The 26,747-nt window shown below is 37.9% G+C and overlaps 1 protein-coding gene across 1 annotated transcript; it reads right to left on the bottom strand.

Moving 5' to 3' along the window:
* taf2 (TAF2 RNA polymerase II, TATA box binding protein (TBP)-associated factor) lies at positions 1–26,747 on the bottom strand. Its single transcript, XM_088998805.1, has 27 exons — positions 26,031–26,747; positions 25,821–25,875; positions 24,991–25,151; positions 24,294–24,412; positions 21,028–21,169; positions 19,528–19,759; positions 18,865–19,049; positions 16,173–16,286; positions 15,083–15,182; positions 13,216–13,301; positions 12,993–13,128; positions 12,297–12,451; positions 11,923–12,037; positions 10,805–10,914; positions 9,618–9,683; positions 9,020–9,146; positions 7,936–8,061; positions 7,107–7,247; positions 6,652–6,762; positions 5,937–6,130; positions 5,014–5,153; positions 4,792–4,861; positions 3,678–3,787; positions 2,819–3,048; positions 1,978–2,142; positions 1,733–1,832; positions 1–1,661 (listed from the first exon to the last, which is right to left on the bottom strand). Exons 1-27 carry the CDS (start codon positions 26,111–26,113, stop codon positions 1,387–1,389), a joined length of 3,648 nt encoding a protein of 1,215 aa, XP_088854931.1. The 5' UTR covers positions 26,114–26,747; the 3' UTR covers positions 1–1,386.

Here is a 26,747-nt window from a genome sequence, read left to right as displayed (position 1 = left end):
TGATTTTTTTTTTAAATATATTTGCGATGTATATACAACATTCAGGGTGCTTCGGAAAACATACATTTCATGTGATGCAAATCCAACAATCTGACAATGGCATGCAGGTTTGCATTAAAATGGATGTAATGTTCGTCAGTCAATCCATCTGTGTAGGCTCTCAGTCATACAGGAGTGGTGCATCGAGGAAAAGGTTTCTTCAGCCGTCATCTGTAATTCTTTGAAGGCGTTGGACATTTCGGCCCTCATTCGAAGAGCTTCGTCAGCAAATTAAAGTTGTGCTGGTAATTATGGCCCAATATATATCCGTAATGGACAGAGGTGGCGGTGCCAGACCTCTGCTCTGATACGTCCCTGCTCTAAGGTTGGGGGAGCAGTTCCCCCAACTGATCAGTCGATCCTGTATTTCATTCACAGATTTGGCTGTCTTTATGATTATTGTTGCACATATGGTCGATGCAGATATTTCTTAACATTATTCATGATATGTATACTGTCATATTATGTGAGAGAAGCAATAACTGAAATTATTGTCATTAACTCATTCACTGCCAGACGACGTGCAAATATGTCTGCTCCAGTGTTTTTTTTTTTGTCATTTTCACTCAAGTTGCAGGACCCACAGAATATTGAGTTTTAGGACTACATCAACATTCAATGCAGCATATGAAACCTGCGACTCTGTTCTTTCGTCAGAAGAAAAAAGTTAATTTTGAGCTTACTTGGTTCTCGAGTTATCTGCCTTGAAAGGGGAGGCGGCTGTACAAAAGGAAAATGATGCCCCCTCGTGGTAGGGAAAAATATTGCTAGATTGCTAGAGGTCTGACCGAAGCTTGAAGCCACTTCCCCACAAGAAAAAACAAAACGCAAACAAATTGAGGACTGGCGCGTCACTTCATGATATGTGAATAAATTCGGGAATGGCAGTGAATGAGTCAAATAGCAGTGAAAAGAACTTAGAATAAAAACATAATCATACATATACAAAAATGGCCTTGAAATGCCAAGAAATGTGTTTAAAATTACATAATATCTTGAGTAAGAGGTTTTACAGGAATAATTAATATTGGAAGATTTGGTCTGTTTTATGAAAGACACAGAAATGTTGGGTAACAACTTACAAACACTTTAGCAAGGTAAATTTACATTTTCGATCTAGAGACAAAATAAGATTTTTTTAAAACACCCAGAAACCCTACTGAGTCCCCATAAAAAAAAAAACAATCAAGAATGAACAAGGGAAAAAGTATGAATCTTTTAAAAACAGAGCTTCTTCATATAAATGGATCACCACCTGAAAGTGAGAAAGTGTTTGGTCTACTTCAGGTTCCTCAATTGATAATAATGTGACACTACGATGGGTAACTAACTTTACCCTTGAAGATTTTATTCAGATAGCGATGGTGAGTGGAGGGACTTGCCACTGACTGGGCTATTGCTGTAAGGATGCCAGTTGCTTTTCTCTCTGTCCTTGTTTTCATGCTTGTGCTTGTGTTTGTGCTTGTGCTTTTTTTTCTTTTTCTTCTTGTGCTCGTGATGGTGGTGGCCGTGCTCCCCTCTGTGTTTTGAAGGTAAGGATGCGGTGGTGTCTTTGGAGAAGGATGGGATAGGTGTGGCTGGCATGGAGGGCATTGACTGTTCGATGAATGCTGGCTCTTTACCTTGAAAGGGGAAACATCATTGGGGTGTTAAACATAAATACTATCATTGTTTTGCAACTGTGTTATATTACCTGGTGTGGAGGGTCTCTCCAGCAGATTGAGGTGATGGTGAATGAAGGCCTGACTATCATGCACAGTTTCCATGTCAATATCTTCATCTTCTGTGTTAAACTATAAACAACCAGAACAAAACAACTGAGCAAAGTCATATGCCATCTATCAAAACAAACAAACAAACAAACAAATGCCATCCTAACTTGGCAAAAGACAAAACAATAATAATAATATCCGACTAATAAATCATCGACAGCCTTACTCTGATCTTGTAGCGCCCGATTCTACCATCATCATCTTGATGATGCAGCATCTGTATGGGTTCAGGTGGGGAGCCCAGCTGAGTCTCAGCCTTTCTTTTGATACCCTGAGGAGGTTGTCCTACCCCACACACGCCGAGTGAAATAGGATCAGGTTCCTCATCCTCCTACCAGAAAAAATAAACATATTAGGCAGTCTGTCAATTTCAAACCGTTTTAACACAGCACAAACCACAGGATAATCTGTTTTCTGTGGATAATTAAATTTCAAGCAGTGGACACGGAACCCTTTCATGCACCCTATAACCTGGTAACACGATAAGCTGTCCAATGTATTAAGCACTGTCCAGAAAGGGTTAAATTTGGCCCAATTGTAGGTACCGTATGAGCACACAGCACACTTTATTAAAAGGTGCAGTGTCAGTTATGTATGAGATTTCTATATGGAAAACATACACAAGACACAATACATTAATGGGCACAGGCATGGTAAAATATATGGTAGTTTAAAAAAAAGGTATCATGCATACATATGTTTTTTTTTAAAGACAACAGTAGAAACACTGAGTTTAGAGGTACTTCATTTAATCCAGTGGAAAAAAGTCCGCAGTCTCTTCTCTCAAAAATAAAAGAACCATCTGTGGCAGTCTTACTTTTTCCACATTTTGTTTTTTAATATTTACATTTTCAATCTTATTTCAACTACTTCTTTCATCTCCAGACATTCAATTTTAATCTGTCCCGCGTGAAGAATATATTTGGCCTTAACCCAAAAAACAGGTTAAGGTTAAATAATGTAGATTGTTATCACGAATGATGAAATATTTTTTGGCAAATACTTACAGGTGGATAATTTAAGCCAACACCATGGATTCCAATACTAGCAGGAGTGTCAATAACAGCACCTACACCCTGTTCAGGCTTGATGGTAGGGTTAAGTACAGCTTTCTTCTCCTTTAGATTCAACACAAGGCCGAGCTCAGGGAGGGGAAGGCAGGAAGGCCGAGTCAAACCAAACAAAGTATAGTAGAGGTTCACAGCATCACAACGCAGGCGCCAATCATGAGAGGTACCTGAGTGCGAAGAGAATATGCAGGAATAGTGGTTACAATTGCATGGTTTTCCTATGTTGCGTTCTGACAAATTTTTGTTTAGGTTAAATATTCTGTAAACTGCGTTGTTTCAGTTGAGTTTTGTAGAGTATTCATTGTGTGTGTTAAGAAAACATTTATTTTTATGTTTAATTTGTTTTAAAAAGAACACAATGGCTGAGGATTAAATGTTTGCATTATCGAGATTAAATAAAATAGCTGTCGGAACAGAGCAAAAAAGTTTAGATAATGGCGTGTGCATTGACTTGTTTATAGCTGTTGAACTGGCAACCAAGATAAACATTCACCATTAGCCAAAGTCATGAGATTTTTGTCAAAATCCATGGAAGAAAATAGAGAAAAGGAGAGGATTATGATTTTTTAAACATCTGCCAGTCAACCAGATTCACTGGTCATTCACCAATGATTTTATTCATTGATTGAAGTTTCCCCTATTCCAGTCCTCCCCTTGTAGACACAGAGCGAATAAAAGCAAGCGAGATATGCAGGCCCTAATAATAATAGTAATAATACATTTCAGCTCATGCTCTGAAAATTAATTAGGTGGAAATCATTTTTGACTGGTTGACGGGAACATGTCTGAGACTCACCAGAGTTCATGAGCTTCCAAAGCTGGTCCACCAGACCTTCATTGCATATCGCTGATTCTGTTGTCTTGGTGAAGGGTGGATTCTTACAAAGCATGGCTAGAATCTTATGTCTTGAAAGGGAAAAAAATAAATGCAAACATATGTCAATTTATAGTTACTAACGCAGCAAAAAAACCACACAACCAAATATTCAAACCATTGGCATATTACATTGCATCTAGAGAAGTAATACATTATAACAAGAATACATAATTAGATTTCAAAACTATTTATCATGCCCTGATGGGGATATGAACATCGCTTTTGTCAAGATCAAACCTTGACCAAAGGCTGACACATTTAAGGGTTTTGACGCACACGATTCAGACTGAGCACGTACCCACAAATTGTAGATACACAATTGTCATAATTGAATATATAATTCACTAGATTTGAGGGTGGATTAGAAATGAACATCTCTTTTAGGCCAATGCAGTGCAAGGCTCAATACTCTGCCAATGAGATGATAAATTCACAAGTTTAACACTACTGCAAAAAGTATGATGCAATATATTTGACATATTGTACTGTAAATGCATAACAGGATGAAGTTAGGCAATGCAAAAAATACTGTAAAATCGCTCTTAAAATGTCAATGAAGAGAAAAGCCGCAAACATGGATGTTTCCAGAGATTTATAATGATTTAAATAATGGTTCAACATATGCTAATTACTCAGAAAACAAGTATCTCGAGTTAAAATGTGGAACAACCGTTTTTGTGGTTTTTCAAATGTTTGTGAAATGAGTATTATTATTATTATTATTATTATTATTGTTATTATTATTATTATTATTATTTAGTTTAAGGCATGGGGGTGCCTCAAGTCCACAAGTTAAAATTCATGTTGCTGGGAAAATGTGGTACTTTGTCAGAGCTGAGAGTCGAGTAAAGTTTTGCATAGGACTTGAAATGGTCGAAAAGGTGACATAAACATGACTAAAAATTGCTTGAATTCTACATTAGGGCAAGTTAGTGAGACACTGCTGCATGGAAAAACGCAGAATGTACAAAATCAGATTACATTACTCCCTCTGGAATAGACACCTTTAAGCAAGCCTAATATGCCGACTAACCTGACATAAGGAGATGGGTCACTATGAACCAAGTTGAGTAGCCACTGCAGCTCAGTGGAACTCTTTTCAACTGCAAAATAAATTGACAGCGTCAACAAATGAGGTCATCGTAATTGTGCTTTTATTCCCTTAATCTGAATGTCGGTGTAGAACCCAGGAAACTATTTTTAATTCACTTAGTAAAAAAAGTGCTTGTTTTAAGAAATTGAAAGATGATCTTACCTCTTGTATAGTCCACCAGAGCTTCTAGAGCAGCAACACGAACATCCACAAAGTGACCATACTCTGCATAAGACCTGAACAGTGATGCTTCACTTGGAATGTGACCATTTTTTTGCAGTTGGCGAATGGCTTTCAGACAACTATGAATAAAGGTTAGGAGATAGGAAAAAAAAATAATGGAAAAAAAGAATTCTGAATTAAATATCAACAAAAAATGAAGCTGAAATGCATTGATGTTGAATGAAAACAGTATCAAAAATCAAATTTCCATCACAGCAGGAAGCAAATGAGAATCACATCATGACCATTCAATAAAATACAGATTTGGCCTGTTTTATTTTTTTAACACAAAATTTCAAATGATACAGACAAGAAGTACTTCAAGTCCAGACGTTCAGGTTTAAATTGAGGTTACTTCTATGAAAATCAGGAGAACCATCTCCGTTGCCAGCGATGTATGCCCACGCCATGGCACAACCTTGCTATTGAGGTGATTAATCAAACCCATAAATACTGGGACATTGACACAATTTTCATCCTAAAATTTTACACAGATTTGATCGGCTGGATCGGATTAGCACATAATTTGCATTTTTATGCAAAAAAAACGGTGTACATAATTTTCCAATTGATAAAAGTTAATGATCAGACATGAAAACTGTGACATTAAGGTAAACAATTTTTTCTGAGAGTGAAAAAATTGTTTGTTCATTTTTATGAATTCGGCGGATAGTTTTTCAGTGTAGAGTCAGATCATTTTCTGATCTTTTTCCAATATTGTCTCATGGATGAAACATGATGAAAAGATACGATAAAATATTGAGAAAATTGATAATTGAGAGGGATACAGATACAATTTCGGGAAAAAAGTCATAAGTTGACCACAACAACCAGACTAACGTGTGCCCTTGGGCAGAAACTACCTGATAGTTATCGTGCTCTTGTAACTTGGTAATAATTTCTCCATGTTAAGGAATCGGGTGATCTCCTCCAGAATGAGTCGCACATCGGCATTTAAATTGTCCACAGTTCGAGTTTCATTGTTGATACTGATGGCTGGTGTCAACGAGTTGGTCAATGCTTCAAGCAAATCTGCCCGGTAGTAATTATCTGAGAACTAGATAAGGACAAAGAAGATTGGAATGTTAGTAGACAAGATGGCATGTGAAATGTCTACAAATTGATTCAGTCAACTCTTTTACTATATTATGATTATTTCCCAAAATACAGACTACTGTTTCAGGAAGGGAAAGGGTAGACTGTTTCTCCTGGGGAGACCACAATCATTCACCCTTGTTCGCCACAATTAGACTGTACAACAGTACTGTGGGCTACAAAAAGTCACCACATTCCCTTCACCACCAACCTTAATAAAAAAGTAGCACATATTGATTTATTGTATTCATTGTATTTGTTATTTTTGTGGTGTTTTTTTTTTTTTTTTTTACAAATTGCTTTGCGTTGTTATAACATCAGAATTTGACATGAGGGAATTATTAAATGACTATCTGTCAGAGATATGACACAGACACTGTGGACAGAGACTCACTATTTTATTCTCCAGAATATACAGACTATAATTTAGGTTTTGACAATATTAAGAATTGAAGTTGCGGGGTGAGATTGCTTTGTCTTTACTTTGTTTTTCCTGTTGTCGTTATACTTGATGAGGTCAAGTATGAAGTTGAGGACATCCTTGGGACAAAGGTTCTGGACATCTCTGAGTAATGCCATGGCAACAGGCATCGTCTTGCAAGGAATACAGAAAAAAATGATTTGTTAGTTGAATAAACTAAATTACAAGTAAGTTGGGTAGACTTAATAGTCAATATCAATAATGAATGCATGTATCCAACAATGACAAATCCTGTCAGTTTTCTTTTTAGATTATTTACATGTTATAATGCACTATCAATCATTGGCACTGCAATTCCTATTTAAGGCATATTCTAAAGCCTGTGTATTCACAAATAGTTTAACAAAACAATAGTTTTACCCAGTTTGGTATATTTTTGGCTAAAACTAACAAATTACGAGGCAAGATCCCCCACACATTAAAATATTTAGTGTCTGCTTTAATAGGTAGATTATACCTTTTGCAGGAAGTAGCTCTGGAAGTTGATGAAGTTGTTGGTCTTGACGATATTGGGACAGCTCTTACAGCAGAACATTCGGGTGAATAGAGACTTCATAGCTGGTGGGCCCTGCCACGTGCTCACCATTGCATTGGCAATCTGCAATTATTATGTGCACAGAACAGCATATTCGTAATTTCCAAATGAAGACATTCATTACATGAAGGTGCAGGTCCAGACAATGTCATGCCCCTTTTTAAGGATTGCTGTTTTCATCCCCATATTTGTAATACAAACATGTACACAGTGCAATTGCTATTGACTTGTGTAGTCTTTATGCTTTACAGCTAAAATGTTTCGGCCAATCTATTGCTTTCAATTAAAGTTACACCCTCATCAATAAATTTGCCAGGCATGCTGGTACAAGTGGCAAGTTTAAGAAACATAGAATCTTAATTGTCTAAATTTTAATTTTGTACATTCCTGGAAAAAAGCGCTAAACTAGTGAGGGTGCATGATTGTTAGTGTATTTTTAAAGGTAGAGGAGGTTATACCATGCCTGCACCCAATGTGTCTTGTGTTTGTGTACCAATGCAGAAATAGCACGTGTACAGTAGCTGACACTACATCTTATAATAAAGTGCGGCATATGGTTGTGAAAATACGGTATGGCTGCGCACGTTATCCATGGCGCCTCGATAAACATGTTCCACAAGCTATTATAAACTTGTTTTAATACAACCAGTGTCGCCAAAGAAAACGTTTATAGGCATTTTTTCTGGATAAACAAGAAAATATATTTCATCCAGATCCCTGCAAGTACGCTATATGGTACATTATCATATACCTTTGCCAAACAGAAGCAAGCTTGCATGCGGACTTTATAGAAACATTGGTCTTGTTCAAGGATGTCAGTCAGAGCCAGCCTAGAGGCAGGAGTTGGGAAAGTTTCAAGGGCTGAAATTGCCTCTTCCTAGAAAGTATAAAACACACAGCGAAACCTCAGCCATGAAGAACAAACACCTTGTTGAAATGATACGCATAGCAAAATGTGAAGTTTTATCCAAGCAGGTCTGCCACCTGTGATTGGACTATAAACTAATTCCAAAGAGTGAAACATCAATCTACACATTATCTGAACAGCTTAACCTCACCAGGGTAGCGGGAGAGCTGGAGCGTATCTGTCTTTAGGTACAGTAGATAGCGGGCCGAGTACACGCTCAACTGGTTGCCAGCCAAACGCAAGGCACACGTAGACAAACAACCATTTGCACTCAAAATCACACTGTGGGACGATTTGGGAGTGTTCGTTCAATCAGCCTGCCATGCCTGATTCGGGAGAAAACTGAAGAACTTGGAGAAAATGCACGGTAGACGATGGGAGAACATGGAAACTCCACAAAGAAAGCCGGAAGCGGGCTCAAACCCGCGCTAATCAGTCCTCCACCCTGCCGCTAGGAGTAAAACAGGTTGCATAAAATAATGTTTTTTTCCTATTAATTGTCAAGGGACCAAATCAATTATCCTTTGCACTTTTCTAATTTTAATTTTCTTCTGTGAAGCAAATCAATTTGAATTAGGCACATTATATTTTTTGTTGTAAACACTGAACTGCGTGCTACGTGTGTCACGCTTTGTTATGAATAAGTCATAAGAGTTCACAGTGTGAATGCTGTCTTAGAATCGCATTGCGTTGATGCTGTGTGTGTGTGTGTGTGTGTGTGTGTGTGTGTGTGTGTGTGTGTGTGTGTGTGTGTGTGTGTGTGTGTGTGTGTGTGTGTGTATGCGTGTGTGTGTATGTGTGTGTGTGCGTGTGTGTCTTTGCGTGTGCATGCATTCATAGCGTGCGACTACTGCACATGCTGTCATTTTTGCAGGTGGCCAAGTCAGTGTACCAATGTATATTTGATAAAGAGCACCAGCTTACTTACCTGTGCAACTACATCTCTTTCATAACGTAGCTGGTATTGCCACATAAAGTCCGCCTGCTCCAGTTCCACCTTCCTCAAAATTGACATATCTGGATCAATTCGTATCCATAGAAGAGGAGAATCAGCACTACATAACAAAGAAGAGAAACAGACATGAAAGAATTAAGCAGTTCGGTTTCGATGACCAGTAAGTCTTTGTGTTGGTAACACCAAACTACCTAACTTCAACTTAAAAATTCAACTTTAACTTCAAAATTCAATTCCTAGTCTCCTCATCAAAATATTCAGTTAAGTGACATTTTTTGGATGATGCCAATCCCAATATTTGGTGATAAAATGAGATCAAAACATGTAATGCTTGAAATGACTTATTTGGTCCCATAAGTGCCAGCTTTAATACACTTGACAAACAGTCTGATTGTCATTGTAGGTGCCAGACCATAGAAAAGGTGAAATAGACAGTAATTGCAACCATTCCAGGAAATGTAATTGAGAAAATGGTGTTGAAAACCTGCCTGGACATTATTGGTCAGTCGCTTCGCTTCACTAAGCTTTTTTGAAAATGCAAATGTAACAATTGGTGTGTTATTTGTCTTACTCCATGGCTGATAAATCCATGTCCACTTCCTCGCCATTCATCAGTGGAATCTTCTTTTTCTTATTTCTAGGGACAAAAGTATAAATAAATAAATAAATAAAACATTTGTCCACTAAATAAGAAATCATTTTATGTTGTAATCAAGTGTATTTGCCATTCCTCCGATCCCGTTAAAATGTTTTGACGCCTGTAGTTTTCCAACTGCCCAAGTGACTGGTTGGTTATTCCCTCTTGCCCCTCCCCCTTTTCTTATTAGACCAAACACTGCATGTATTTTGTTATAATTGAGCTGTAAATCACCCAAAGATGACAAACAGATCTGAAATAATGTCAGATCCAAATTTAAGACTGGCATGCTGATTGGTGTGATACCAGATTTATCACTTATGGCAAACGATGAAAAGGTTTCTTCAGCTGTCATCTGTACTCCTTTAAAGATGCCGGATGTTTCGCTCCTCATTCGAAAAGCTTTGTCAGCGAACTAAAATTTTGCTGGTAGCTCTGGCCCAATATATAATATATCCCTAATGTCCAGAGGTGGCGGTGCCAAAGCTTTTCGGATGAGGAGCGAAACATCCGACACCTTCAATTAAGTACAGAAGACGGTTGAAGAAACCTTTTCATCGATGGACCACTCCTGTACGAGACTGAGAGCTTCCACATACCCTTATGACAAAATAAGTGATATCACTGGCATCTGTTTGTCTCTAGAATTGCGCCCTGGGAATAAACAAAGTTGTGAATTTAATTAGTTGAAAGTTGCAATCTTGTGAGAAAACAACAACTATCCGCAATATACACACCAGGTGATTGGACGGAGGAAATTTAAGGCAAGTGGTGGTTTAATTTTGTCTTGAAAATAAACTATTGTTATCAACACTGACTCTCCACATTCAGATTACAGCTAAACTGAAGCATATCTCGGGTGATGCAATGGACCGGTCAGCAGTTAATCACAGGGCACATATAGAGAGCCACTCATGGGCAATGAAGCAGGAGGCTAACAGAGTAAGCAATAGAAAGAGAGGAATTTTCCAAGTGAGACTTGAACTTCGCCTGACTGCCCGGGAGCTGTTAGATGACCATGCTGCCATTTCCAGAATCAAATGTTCGGTGAATGAATTGAAAAATAACACGGGACACTTTCGGTGTAAATTTGTGTATACTTAGTGGAGGTTTTAGAACACCTTCGGCTCTTGGAGTGACATGGGATATCATGTTTGAGGCTGTTCTCTTCTATCTGCAAGGTATGGTTGAATGACCCATCGAGTTCCTGCACTGTTACCTTGATGGGACCCTGTGGGATACACAAACATTCGAGGGTGTTTGGTAGAGACAACACACTAGTGAAAATACCAGTTCATTAATACCATAAAATAATACATACTGAAGATTACAGCAGTCCACCACAATGAGAGTTTTTTCAAATATATTGTAATCATATACATTGTATAACACAATAAATCATTATAATATACATACAACTTGTTTCGGTCAGACAGGTTATAACAAAATTCTAAAACCAATTTTGGGTTTTCGGGCCGCCATCTTGGAATACTGAGTGGCCCATGGTAATTTTGGGAAATATAACAGAATTTGGAAAGAGTATATGTAACCAAGGTCATGCTTGTAGCACCCTTGAAATTATTGTTTTATTAATCTGTTCTGTGATTTGCCATGCTGGCACTTGGAGATGATCAACTGTCTGCACAGGTAACAATGCAGCTTTAGTGAGTCTGAGAAATTGTTGGTAGGGCAGGGAAAGTGGTGCTTGGTGATTTGCTCATGTGCTATACAAAAATGGTTTCATTGTCTTGGGCGCTGAGTCGTTTTCCACACAGAGAAGTGGCTCTGTTTCCGCTCGGAGAAGCAAGCGGCCACCTGCCAGCGAATGAGGCAGAAGAGAATTTGGCCAAATATCATCAGGAATGCGCCGGTGCGATTCAGTAGACTACAGGTCATTATAAGTTTTGTAGGTCCAGCATTATGTTTGCCAGGATGATGTTTGCCACATTTTTTAAACACCGATACGCACTTAAAATAGGACAATTTGGCAAAAAAAATTAGTTAAATGTTGATAATTCTTAGTCCTTCTGCCATTTAGATAAACACAACACAAAAAGAGAATACAGCTGCTCAACAGTACAATATATAGGAACCTGTTTTGAACTCTTCAAATACAATTATATGACTTTATAATCAGGACACATACAGTCAGTTAATTGCCTGATCCAAGACACTGGGATGTACACCAATGACAAAAAAAAAAGTAAATGTTGAGTATGAAAATAACTGAAATACTCACAACATATTTCTGAGTTCCAGAGGATGTGTAGTCTTGGCGGATCTCCAATTCCAGAACATTCCTCTTTCTGTTGAATGCAAAACTGCCATAGAATTTGACCACAGCACTCTGATCTCTGGTTATTAGCGAGTCAAGACAAAAAATAGAAACCAGCAATTTGCCTGTGCTGTGTGCTGTATTTTTCAGTGACTAAAATATCCCACAACTTGTAAAACAATGAGAGAAAAAAAACCAATGACTGCGTTCTTCAAGAAAGATAAAGAAATAACTCAGAGTCCATCATTTTAAGGCTTTTTACAGGCAATATACAATGACATGGACAGCCAGTTATGGGCCAAGGCGCGTGAGTTTGAGAGCTGTGGAGTAAAGGATACACCCATTGTTTGATAAGAGGGGAAATGTCCTTGCCAGAAACATTAGATATGGATTTCAAAAAGGCATGAGTCGATAGAAGCATCTGGCTCCACATGTGACTCTGGTATTTTTGTGACGAGGCTGTGCTCGCCAGACTCAAAAGCTTGTTGAAAACCTTAAGGAAAATAAACAAAACATTATTTCAATAGTGTAAGTCACCATTTTTGATCTGGATCCTATCGTTTGTATTTTCTGTTCAATTTATTGGTCAAACATGGTGGACGGTTAACATGCTAGTGGGCAGACCTCCAAATTAAGTACCTTCTGCACTTGTGAGAACCAATACCACCCCTATACCATCGGAGGCACAACAGTAGAATACTTGTTCTTTAGTACCAACGGTGTTACCATTGCCTCGACTGTCGTGTGGATATGAACATCTGACAAGCGTAGTGATATTGTTTTTTACCCTAAAATGTATGACACATATTAAAATACTACATCTTTGAGTGACACTTTGTAGCCGGATGGAGTTTATCCCATGAAATTGTGGCTTTGAAGACTCGTCCGGCGCGAGTTGTTCAAATCCATTTCCATGCAAATTGACAACTAAACTCAATGACAAAGCCCAAGCACAAAATTTGAAAACCAAAGCCAAAAAAGGCACAGAGTGCATACCCATGTATACAAAACTCAAATTAAAAAAGACACCTCACCTGCAACATGAACTCCATGCTAATTCTGTTTTCAATAAGTCTCATCACCAAGTGAGCCTTACATTGAAACATTTTGTAGTACTCCCATGACAATGTGTGTGGGTGCTTCAGTGAGAAGTGAAGGTGGGGAGTTGGGCTGGAGAAAGAGAAGAACATTCACTTTCAAATTGTTTAGTTCCCATTTCAACAGTTACCGGATTGCTATTACATTAAAATGTATTACTTGTCTTTTTCTTTGCCTCCACTAAATGCTGGGTGCAAAAGGACACCTCCCATCTTCAGTTCATATTCCACAATTTTTTCCAGCTCCTTTGGAAAAATAAATATGCTCAGTTAAAAAAAATGCATGTACGTAGTTTCAGCACCATCAAACATAATGTAACATATGGATATCCTGCAAATCCAGTGGGGCCACTATTTACAAGTTTGCTATTTGAAAAAGCATTGCCCAATGTAGGTCAAGCTTGAAAAAAAAGCACTCACAATACTGATGATGAAGAATTGTTCATTTGTCCCTCACTTTCTCTCTATTTATATAATTCCAATGTGCTGTCCACTCTTCACTGGGGAGGGCGTAATTGCTTAGTAATGCTTATTCAAGATGAAATATATGACCCGACTCCCCTACCCCCACAAAAAAAGCAGAACTGTGAAGTAGACTATTTAACAGCAATAATTGGAAGATCTACACAGGAATTCATAATTCTACCGTCGTGGTTATCTTCAAATGATGAGGGGAAAAACAGCAATAGCATTTTGAATGGCATTATAGTAATTGGTTGTCCTCAATGTACGGGGTTTGAGTAATAACAAGCAATAAGATGCTTCAAATCCTTGTATTGTACACGAAAAGGGATAATGACTGTTTGTCAATTAGAGGCACAGGTCCCAAGCCTGTGTAGAAAATGGGTGGGTTGCAAAGCAGAACAGCTTGCGCTGCAGCCAGCAGGGACTATCTAATGTCTGCCTGTATGAAGTAGCAGCATGAAGTTGTGTGAAGCAGATCCCCCCCTGGTGTCAAATCAACTACCCTATTAATAAGAAGCACGAGGAGGCAAATAAGGAGTTGCTTATCATGTTAATAGCAGAGTTAGGAAAGAGCCAAAGTAAGAGCTTTGGTGTTCAGTAGACTTTTCACAGTAATGTGGCTGTTTTTGATAAACTTATTGCGACTGCAGTGTTATATCAGAGTGAAAAGAGGTTCCTGAAATACTGATGCATTGGATTGGATTGGATTGGATATGCCTTTATTAGTCTCACAGTGGAGAAATTTACATTTCACAGCAGCAAAGTGATGAAAGGAATGAAAGTAGAAAAACGAAATACATGAGCTGCTGGAAAGGCAGCCACTCTCGCGGCGCCGTCTTGAAGTCAAAAGAACAAAAAAAAACTAAATAACAAATAATATGACAGCATAGAGACAATATGACAAAACAAAGACACAGAGAGACATTCATTCTTCAGGACTTGCTGTACCCTCATTGGTATGACTTCTTGTTTTTGCTGTGTGTAATTCTGTGTATTTTAAAATCAAACACATTCCCCAGTGGAAACCATCACCAGAGCATGTGTCACATTTCAGCACGATACAAAGCACCCCTATTGAGCCCAAGAATTTCAGCGAGAGCCCCTTAACTCATTTGGAGCAGCAAGCATGGAAGGCGAACTACACCAATAAAAACTTCAAGGACTATCAATGGTAAATTATTTCAAAAGGCATTCACAATTCCTTGAAATCAGTCATGTCGGATTCAAATTTGGATCCCTTGTTTTCCACTGGTACTGTTTGGTGTGCATCCCAAAAGTTGAATTTTATTTACCAAAACACACACAGAATCAACACAGAAAATGCCCGAAAAGACCTCAACTTATCACTATATTTGTGCAATATTAGTGGAGTATAAATGAAATTCTAAAGAAACAATTTCTGAGGAAATCAGATGCTGCAGTGGAGGAGCCATATTACTGGTAAATAAAAAGGTGTGATACTAACCACCAACATATAACTCACTCAGCACGAGTTTACTCTCCTAAACAAACATTGGCAATATGTCCATGTTTACAAAAATATTAAAAAATAAAGATGATACCTCTTTGATCCAGTGCCGATATTCATTCACTCCAAATGTCTTCTTCAGATAGAGGCCAAAGATATAGCCTGAGATTCCCTTCAAAACCCACTCATCAGCCCTACAGAAGTAACAACGTAGCACGTTCATACAATTAGGTTCACAATAAATATCATATTGTCATTTTTAATACAGTCATTTGTTTAGCCAACTTTGGCTGTTGACCACACACACACAATTTGCAGAAATACAGAAAAGGTTGTGTCTTTTAAAGAGGTCGCTGCTAAACATTTTCAAACCAGTCTTATATTGAGCCATGGGTGACTTTCATTGCTCGGTTGGGAATATATAAAATTGTGCACGCAAGTTTGTTTGCGTTTATCCAAATTTGACAGTAATTAGCAATTACCAGCAAAATATTAAAAACACTTTTTATTAGACAGCTTTCTACATCATCATTTACAGCAACCTTTTTACAGACTACTGATCAAATTACTTCACAATACTAAAATTAACCCCACTTCGCTGTTTTTCACATAACTGCATTGTCACAGCGCACATTAATCACGATAAGTGAAGGATCACTGTGAGTAAATTTTGGGGCTCGAACGGATTAATTTCCGATCATGTCAAAGGCAAATATGACCTAGAATAATGAACATTAGAAATCGCGATTGACGGAGTGGGCACGCCTACCCAAGGTAATTTATCGGATAAATTGCAGTTGGGTTTACTGAATGAAGGAAGAAAGACGCATTTTTTACTTCACATTTTAAATGTATCCTGATTTTACGTGAGTAAAATTTTGGTCACAAATTCTCTCTAGCCACTGCTGAATGCCACAAAACATAATTCTGTGTTTGCCTTTACGCGATTAAGAATCAAAGCTACCTTCTTTCTTTGGAGTAGCTAAAGTTTAGAGGGTTTTAAAATCCTATTTTTCAAGGTGGTCACAGATTCACTCTTACCTTCAGAAATGTGGAATATTTTTACCGTATGAAATAAAAGTTGTTGACACTTAACTAACATCATAACAGCCCCCCAAAATGCTACAATGCAGTATCTATCAGGCCTTTTGATGCAGGGGCCTTGAATAGAAAATGTGTCTCACCAAGACATCCTGGAGATGAAACATCCAAAAAATTGTTGAGCCAAGGCCTGGGCAAGGCAACGACGTGTCAAAGGGGTCTGGTCGATGATCATAGCACTATGAAGTAGGTTGGTGCTGGAAAACATAGCAAAGTCCCGTGAAAAATGTGAGGACGGCAGCGGTATGGACATAAAGCCAATTGCTAGCTATGTAAATACCGATGTATATTCTTAGCACTTACAGCAGTGTTTTTTCAACCATGTGCCGCTATATGTTGTCAGGCATGCTGTAGGAAATGATCCAATATTATGACATTGTAATTGGGAAACACTCTTCCATGCCGGTAAGGAGCAGCAGCAGCTCGGTAATTTCCTTATGCTTCTAGACAATTGAGATTTCCAGTTTTCATTTACATTTACGATTTCCAGAGATGCAACCGCACCAACATTTCCCTCTATGATTCTGCACAATTAATGCAGTAATGCACTGCAACTTTTTTTAAGTATCAATTTTCCGCATAATTGACTGAGTGACAAGTTTGTGACAAGTGTCCAGCCAATCACGCAATATGCAATGACGCTGTGCAGCTCATAACAGCAGTGTCAGTATGCGCTTGTTCTCTGGTTCATAAATATAAAAGTGTGCCGGTGATCCGTGACTCTCATTGACATCAACAGAAAAACCTGTGACTGTAGAGTGTCCTTGAGAGGCGCTTATAAATTAAATGTATTATTATTATTATTATTATTATTATTATTATTATTGTCTTATCTTGGCAAAACGATTGGGCAGTGAATGTGATATGTTGACACACCAAACCAAAAGAGAAAGAATTGTGGTTATTGTGAGTTGGAATGATAGACCGGGTACTATATGTGCAAACAGAAGAACAAGCAGTTGAACTGGGTTAGATATGTTCTTTTTCGAGTGAGAAAGTCTGTTCTGCAATACATGCGGCAAAGCTAACTCTGTAAGCGAATTTCCCAATGGACAAATGTGAGTTACGTAAATGGAAGCTGGCCTACCTCCACTGACACATTGAGCAGAAAAGTCATTTGCATGATGTTTGAATTATACAAAGACTCAAGATGGCAAAAGGGATTGGTACAATATTGCCGGAGAGTGCAAACGACCGGGAGAAAAAAAAGCATCTGTCACACAGTAAAAAAATCTCCAATAGTAACAATATACTGTAAGATGCAATTGTTAAAATACGCATTTCTCCCATTTTCAGGTAGTGATCAGTGGGATTTTTTTTCAATGAAAGAAATGTGCCTTGGCTCGAAAAAGATTCAAAAAGATTGACCCACAGTAAAATATGTTTGATCGTAATCATCAAAAAGGTAGTAGTAGTAGTAATAATAATAATAATAATAATAATAATAATAATAATAATAATAATAATAATAATAATATATTTTATTTCAAGCGCCTTTCAAAGCTCTCAAGAATAATGCTTAGAATATCCCCCACCCCAACCCCATCCCTTTTCAATTGCTGCTGTGGACTGCAAATTTCCCCATTGTGGGACGAATAAAGGTTTTCTGATTCTGATTCAAGGACACTTTACAGTCACAGACAAGCTTAATGGGGATTTCCCCCTCAAATTCATACTTTGTAGTTTATTACAACCATTTATATGAAAATATTCTTTAAATTAAATTATCTTTTCCGATTCGTTGGGAGTGGGCAATGGAGTGGGCAATTGAGTGGGCAATGGAGTGAGGGAGACTTGCAAGGAGGCAAGTGTGCAGCACTCATACTGGCTGTTCGAGGTTAAACTAAAAATGCTAAAAAAACTTTTTTTGGACCAGTACAGGTGCATCTCTTATTAATGTGCCTATTTGATTTTACAATATGTGTTTAAAATCAATGACGCTGAATGAAACTAAAAAAAATAAATAAACACGGTATACCTTTAAGTTATTAGTGGTCATTGCATTTAGGGGAATACATTTATTTATGTTCATGCATTGTTTTTATTAAGTAGCTTTAGTCATGGTACAGATTATTGTTTTTCATTGAAGCATTGTATTTGCAAACTGCATTTGCAAAACCTCATGCTTGGAAACACAGTTGTAAAAAAGGGGGGAAGTAAGAGTCCTTTTGATTTCATTTGATGTGTCGTCTCAGCAAATCAGAATATTTTGAGGTTGGGTCTTTTCCCTGGATCCTTCCAAATTTTAATTGAGGATCACTGCTCTAAGGCCTGTTTGTCATTTCATTGTCCATAGTATGAAGAAATCCTAATTTCTTGCCTAAGCACTTAACAGATTCTTGTCGACATGTATCTTAACAGTCGATGCCATGGAATTGGTGAGTGTCCAAACTGGCACAGAGCATTTCTGCGGAAACCCACAGCCTCTGTGTTGGGGATACCTGAGCAGCTACCACCTGAGCACAAGACTTAACTTTGGCCAAGGAGGAGAAACTACTAAATCATGCATGATGAATGCCTTTGAACGATTTTTACTCAAACCCTGTACATTGTGGACAACCAATGATGAATGCCTTTGAACGATTTTCTTGGCCAGTTATTTAGTCACTCTGTCTTACACTGACCCCAGGTGGCCAAGGAAGGCACTCCAGGAGTGATCTCATATTTCAAAGCACCACTGCCAAATGCATACGAACCATAAAACAAACAAAATAATAAATGATAATGTCAATAAATAAATAAGCAAAAAGGAGTTAGACCAAATGTTGTGCCAACCTGAAAATGCTCATGGAAGCATAGGTAGACACTTGGACATAGGACTCATCCACAAAAACCGTCTTAAAGCAGGAGTATGGGTAGCGGCATGTTAGGATTTCTTCATAGAACTCAAATATCTCATGCAGGTAACACATTGAATGCTTGAGAAGTGGCAGCAGCTGTGGCAGACAAAAGTGAGTCACCTGGTGGGAGGACAAAAAGAACAACAACATTACAGTTAGACTCTTTAAGGATTAGCATACTCTTTTCGGGATGTAGACGACATCTATCCTGATTTCAGACATTTTTCTGAGCTGGAAATATGGACACCTCTGCCCCCTTTAAAAAAACAGTTAATCACCAGTTGTATTTTCGTTTGTTTATGGTTACTGCCAAGCTTCCTACTGCTTCGGGTTAGATGGCACACCGACAACACATTTTGTAACATATTGCAAATGCGGTAGTAATTAAACTTGATTTCAGTTGCCGTAAGGACAAATTGGTGGATTAAAGACTTAGTAATCAAAGAACTGATATTTAAATCAGAATGCTTTGAATCACAGAAAATGAACGGAGTAATTATTTTGCACAACGAAAAAGAAATATCAATAATGCACCCAAAAGAGAACTATTTCAAGAGGACTGTATATTTTAACAATACAAACACACCCACACACTCACCTCATGCATGTAGGGGTCTACAAGAATTTCAAAGGGCCCAACAGCCAGGGAGATGTTGGGTGCTGCAGTTGGGATCGGTAGGACATAGTGGAAAGTTTTCTTCCTCATGTCATGTGTGTAGATTGTCTCTATGAGGTCACCGCATGAAACTGCAACCATGGAGGAATCAACGGTGAACTCAAGCTTCCATGTGCACAGTTCTGAGTAGGAGTCCACACAAGGGAACCAGAATCTAAGAAAAGGGTGACAAAATAAATATGTAAATATGAACAGATTTAGCAATCATATTTCGGATTGAGTTCCTAAAAGAAAAAAGTTTTCCAAATATGTATAAGATAAGAAACCCTTTATGAGTCGCACCATAGACAGTTTTAATAATACTTCTAATATCATTGATTAGAGCATTTGTTACGATGCATACCGTAAATACACAGTTACATAGACATATGTACATATTAGGATGTAACAAAATCATAATATGAACCTTATGATAAAATGATTATCACAATATTCTGGTCAGGTGGATATTGTAAGGCTCATGACACAGTTTAAAAACACATGAGTATCATGGTCAATCACAGTGTTCCTCTGAAGCACTCAGACAGAGTTGAATTTCACCATGACGTCCCTATCCACTGGTGAAATGGATGCTTGGATCCTCTCTTTTATTTAAAACTGCTTCATACAAAAAGAGTGCATAAAGTCATTAAGATTGAATGACTGTGTCTTTGTGTAGTCATATTATTTTTTTGTTCTTTTGACTTCAAGATAGCGCCGCGAGAGTGGCTGCCTTTCCAGCAGCTCATGTACAGTATTTAGTTTTTCTAATTCTTCCTTTCCTCTTCCTTCCATAACTTTACTGCTGTGAAGCGTGAATTTCTCCACTGTGAGACTAATAAAGGCTAATTCAATCCAATCCATTTGTTCTTTTTTTAAAGAGAGAAGTGATGTTTTTAGTATCATAACAATAACACCGATCATATTGTGACAATTTTGATATAGTTAATGTTATATGACAAAATAAAATCCATCAATAACGTTCCAAGCAGAACACCTTTCTAAATTTACAGTAACTGTTTGGAAAATGTGTCTTCATGCTTTTCTATGCCCACTGCAAAATTCTCTTCTTCCAGGGCCTGAATTGCATGATTCCATCACTGTGCATGATTCCGCACAGAGATGTTATAGAACTCCAGAGACACACACAACTTCTATTAACCGCTTGTTACTCACCAGTGGCCTTTTATCAGCTGCTCTCTTAAAACAATGCAATTGCTTGGCAAGGGCTTTCATTAATCTGCCATTACTTTGAGAAAAAAAAAAAACATTTGGAATTTGAATCAATCACATGCACTCACTCTTGCTTGCTCAGCTTGATGTCACTTGGGAAGATTGGAATTTCAAGTATTTTGATTGCTTTCACAAGGCATTTGAAAATTCCACAATTTTCATTGGCATGAGAAATCAAAATATCTGTTTGTGTGTGTGTGTGTTATTTACCGAGTGGAGTTGTGGTGGCCAAAGGAGAACACATGAGCACCCCTCTCTGCCATACTACCTTCCACATCGTGAATAACAAAGTGGAGACCACCCTTTGGCTGGTCCAGGGAAAATTCAATGTATACTTTTAAAAGATGCAAATCTAGAGACAGAAATCACAGAACAAATATCATATTTTGCAAACAATGTGACAAACGCCTTTTGGAGAGCAAATTCAAATGAGTCAGTCGGGATGGCATTACACAGGTACCTGTATCTTTATATTTACCCGCATGAAAAAAGTCAATCTCCTGTATGAACTGGATTAACACTATACATGAAAAATACAATTCATTTGTGTTCAAATGGTGGTAGCATTTTCAATGAGCAGTTTAGATTTGTTCCATGAAGACGCTTGTGATTCAAAACGCATTTCAAATCATATTTCCCTATTTAAATTAATGGAAATCCAATTGATCAGTTCCACCTCCCGATAAACACCAACAAAACAGGGGGAATATTCAACTTTTTGAGAAATTTAAATTAAAGTTAGAATTAAAGAGTTGCAAGCTACTTGAGAACATATTCACTTAGCCTGTATAACCTTCTGATTCACAGAGTGAACCAAGTTCATTCCTGGAGCCATCTGTTAACCTTGATACACTGTTAACTGGAGACTTTGTGGAGACAGACTGATAAAAGCTAGGAATTGTTTTGGAAGAACGCCGCCTCGGTGTCGCGCCATAGTGTTGATACCGCCCTTCTGATGAAATAAATATGTTGTGTGTCCATGATGTGAACGCACTCGTGATCATGCAGCCATTGTCTGTAAATCATATGTGTCCGGAATATTCTGCAAATAAACCCTTCGAAGGTACTGTTCATCGACTACAGCTTTTATTTGGATTACCAAAATACACATCATCCGATATTAACGAACACGCGGAGGAGAGGCCACTCTCCTCCAACACTAGCTTCATGTAAATCAACATGAAGCAACAACAACTCAAAATGTGTGAGTAGTTTTTTTAATCGGTCTTGAGTCCACACCACCAGACATATTATATTATCAAGCTAGCAAGTGTACCCGACTCCAAACACTCGGAATACCGGCAATTATTAATTGTACAGTGATACCTCGGCTTATGTACACTTTAGCTTACGAACTTTTTGCCTTACGAACATTAAATTCACGAGAATATAATCTTGGCATACAAACTAGTTTTCGGCGGACGAACCAAACCACACAGTGCCACGGTGGCTGGTGGACTACTTTTCGGCAGATGAAGACCAAACCACACGGTCGAACAACGCCTCAGTGGCTGGCAGACTAGTTTTCCACACCCTCTCTGTTTGAGTGTAGACGTGGCTTGTTATCGTATGGCGTACTTTTGCAATAATGGGACTGAAAAGGCCCCACCACAGGCTAGTGTTAAGCCTAAGAAGACATAAAAGAAAATTAAAGTCCAGCAGAAGAAGGAGATCATCGAAAAGCACAAACGTGGTGTGCGTTTGTGTGATTTAGCATCCCAGTACCAGTATGCTAAGTTGACCATCGATATGTGTGGCTATGGGTGTTTCTGTGTTGTCTAAGCGACGGTCTCAGGCAATAGAAGAGGTTGAAAAACTTCTGTTGATTTGGATTAACGAAAAGCAGCTAGCAGGGGATAGTGAGTGAGGGTATTATCGCAGAGAAAGCAGGGCAACTTCACTCAGATATCATCGAGAGGGAGGACGCTGATTCACTGTGGTGACCCCTGAAGGGAAAAGCCGAAAGGAAGTGAAGAAGACAATACAATAGCACATTTATTATGCGTAAAATAAGGTATATTTTGTGTAGTTTTAAGGCTTATTCAGTAGAAAATTATGTTTTATGGGGACCTGGGAACTGATTATTTTAATTTGTAATGGGTTCTTATGGGAAATAAATGTTCAGCAGATGAACTTTTTGCCTTACACGCACTTTATGGGAACCAATTAAATTCGTAAACTAAGGTATCACTGTACTTGATATTCAGGCTGTTGAAAAATCAGCACATAAACGTTTGCATCAAGGTCCCTCCTCTCATATTATTTAAAATGTTCAGATGAATGATTTGAGTCCGTTATTCGTATGTTGCTACCAAGACATTTATGTATTTATGTATGGGTGTGTTTGTTTGTTTATTTAATTATAAAATTGGATGGTATGTTGAATCCAGATTTCTTTTCCCCGACTGTCAAATCAAGAAGGTTGGCCTGAACGGGGTACTGAACTTAATTAACTGTTTTAAAGGACAACCAACGTCTCCGGATAAATTGTGTCCATAATTTGGAAAATGGCTTCAAATGACTTCTACTGAGCGTCTTTTACAAAGATTCCACCTCATATAGCTATATTTTACGTTTTAAGACTTGCGCTGAATATTCCGGAAGTCTTGTTTTTGAGTTGGTGACGAGTCCTCACCCTACGTCACTGAAGGAACGCCTCTGACCGAAAAAAGGACACATTGGAGCAGTCCTTCCATCACGTCAATGCATTTTGCTGTACTATGGTCTGAAAACGTCGTGTAGGACCAAAAAGAGGCAGAAGAGGGCGACAAAGCTCCATGTAAGGAATTAATCAGCCTGTTTAAACGGGCTGATTAATTCCTTACACTGCTTTGTAGCCATTTTCTGCCTTTTTTGGGTGCAACATTTCTCAACCCTGATGCCTCAAAATGACAAGGAAAAAAAATCTTCAATCGATTGTAAACATGTATGCTTTCTTCTTCAGAACTATTTGAATCATATTCATAACTGGATGAGTAACAAGAAAGCATATTTTCCGAATCTGAAGCCATTGTTTTGATTCTCGAGCAAGGCAAGACGTCTTGCCGTGACACCACGAACATGGGGGTGCGACCTTCTGAAACTGGCCACTTCCGGTTTCAAATTGAAGTACTTGTTAGACACTTTAAGTCATTTTTATTGGTGTTTTGCATTTGACTAAAAATATCAGACTGCGTCTTTTGGGTATTTTAGATGCTATAAAACGTTTTTCTGATGTCAGTTAGGAAACAAAAAAGTGACGTCGGTTGTCCTTTAATACAGCACTTTAAAACAATAAATGCTGTTGATGAAGTGCTGTGCATGGAGTAGAAATAATGCATACAATATCAAACAATAAAACAATACATAAATAATGAAGACATTGTAAAGCACAAAAACAGCAAAACTAAAAATCAAGTCTCATGTTGGATCATAAGCCAAAGAATATATTTGAGTTTTAAGAAACTTTTTAACGACTTTTTTTTGGAAAGGCTCACCATCTCCTTGTTTCCACAGTTCAGAAGGAACCTTGATGACCAATTCCCCATGTCCTGCATCGGGGTCCACAGCACTCACTGCTGCAGTATATGCACTAGAGAAATAATTCAGGTTCCTTCTGTGGGAAAAAGACAAATCATATAACCTACTTAACTAAAATACAATCAGCTTCAAAAACAGTTGTTACCAATAAAATGGCAGAATGCCAATGCAACACAAGATCGAGTGTCTCCCTGTCCGCATGTATTTAGATTACCTTCATTGGTCTCGCAGTGGAGAAATTCACTGTGGACTGAGATAAAATGAATACATACATACATGTAAATAAATACATTAAGAAGAACCTCAGTTGTCCACACAGTGCCACGGACGATCACGATCGAGTTTTTAAAAGTTTTTTTTTTTTAAGTTTTAAGAGTTGAACTGGAAGTTCAATAAGTTCCCTGCAAATATGATAATACAATTATCATATTTTTAATACAATTATCATATTTCATGTCTTTTTTTTTAACTCTATGAGCGAATATAGTACCAGTCTTGGGCTCAATAGCATGTCACTTTTTCTTTTCATTATGATATTGTTAGACAGTGCAAACAATTGCAATTTTTGAACCACAGCAAGAAAAAAAAGATTTTGTATGATATTGGTCGTAAATAGATCCTCACTGAAAAAAATTGTTGACATACTGTACTTACTGCTTGGACTCATTGTGGCACACTTCCAGCGTTGGGTCATTGTAAATGAAAGGAGATTCAAGTTCATTGATTTGAACCCTGTAGATACGGCATTGTTTGCTGTTCAACTTGATCCTGTTAAGGTTGGCTACTGTCGGAATTATGGTCAGCTCAACATAGCCCTGAATGATACAAAGAAAAAAAGAGGAACAAAAACATTTAGTCAGCACAGACAAACACGGCAAAGACAAACAGACAAAACATTTTTAATGTACAAAAGACAGTTAAATACACGTAATCCTCAATTCCAATGAAATTAGGACATCTCTCAATGATTTGCAAACCCTTTTCCACCTGCAGGCAACTGTATACACAAAAACACATAATATTCAAATAGATTTTTTAAAGCAAATCTTCACTCACATGGAATTTGATTCCAGCAATACGTCCCAGAAAAATACAAGAACAATTGTATGTTTACCAAGGCGTTAGATCGCCTCTCCTTTTAATACTCAGTCGTCGTTTGGAAAGTGAAGACTAATTGTTGAAGCTCTGAAATTCTTTGAGTCATGCTTAATTTAAAACTTAAATTGTTCAACGGTCCGGCATCTCAGTTGTCATATTTTCTGCTTTCAATGAGAGATTTGAATAGATTGAAGGCAGCACAGTCAAGTCCTGCAATTAGACCACTGAAAACTACAATTAAATTGGTTGTAGTAAACGCTGTTTGAAAATAAATGCTGCTCTGGAGGTATCAGTGAAAATCGGGCATCACCATCATAACCATCATCATGCAAGTGTGCATGGTGTGGATGTGGTATAAGTTTGGCATTGTTGAGGTGTATACTCACAATTACAGATTTTCTCTGGAAGTTGATATTGTTGATGCACACAACCTGGTGGGTCGTAAAAGAAAATGAACAATGACATTACATAACTATACCAATGAAATACAATATATTGTGGTATTTTCTCGTAATCTAAATGCAATAGTTACAACATCTGAAAAGGGCATCTTCACTCTCGTTAATCTATTCGTGCAAACAAAATAATATACTTATAATTTAAAAGGTCGTGGACTCTCAAATCCTTTATCTCTCTTTCTGTTCATCTTCGTCTCGTTGTCACCACAACCGCGTCTCATCAGGTGAGTTTTGTTGGTAGTTCGGTGCAGTAAATATATTCCAGATCAGAACAAACTCCCAAACAAATAAAACGAGGAAAAAAGGATTCGACTACACACAAAGCGTTAAATGACCGCCCAATGAAGATATGTACTTGTTGGACCAACTCGGATTTGTTTTTCAGAGATCACAACTTCCAGGTAGATTTTCTCCATTCATGATAAACGCGTTAAGGCATTTCTGCCAGCAACAACTACTAAAAGTGAATTACATGTACAGCGAAATTGTTTTCTATAACATTAGAGTCGCGACTGTAAAGGTCCATCGTTTTACGCAATTTTTATTGGACTCTGGCGCGAAAAAACAAAACAACGCTTTCTTTACTGCATAATTTCTGTCAATAAAGTGAATTTTTTTTAACAAAAAAAGCAACAATTTTAAACGGGGTTTAATCCATGACAATGGAGATCAGCCTTCAGTGGCGAAAGTCGTACGGCAGCCCAAACGGGAAAAAAGAGGCTGTGATACATCAGGTTTGCTAAACGGGGACGAAAAATAGCGCTCTTGTAAAGAAACAAATAATTATGGTGGAATGGTTACACATAGAGTGCCCATAGTTTATTTATTTAGGTATTTTATATTGTTATTTTTGTG

This window comes from Hippocampus bargibanti, linkage group LG06 (assembly GCF_051943395.1).
Source record: "Hippocampus bargibanti isolate YZ-2025 linkage group LG06, ASM5194339v1, whole genome shotgun sequence".
Classification (NCBI taxonomy): Eukaryota; Metazoa; Chordata; class Actinopteri; order Syngnathiformes; family Syngnathidae; genus Hippocampus; species Hippocampus bargibanti.
Note: the sequence above shows the minus strand (reverse complement) of the source record. Positions and strands in the feature narration are given on the sequence as shown.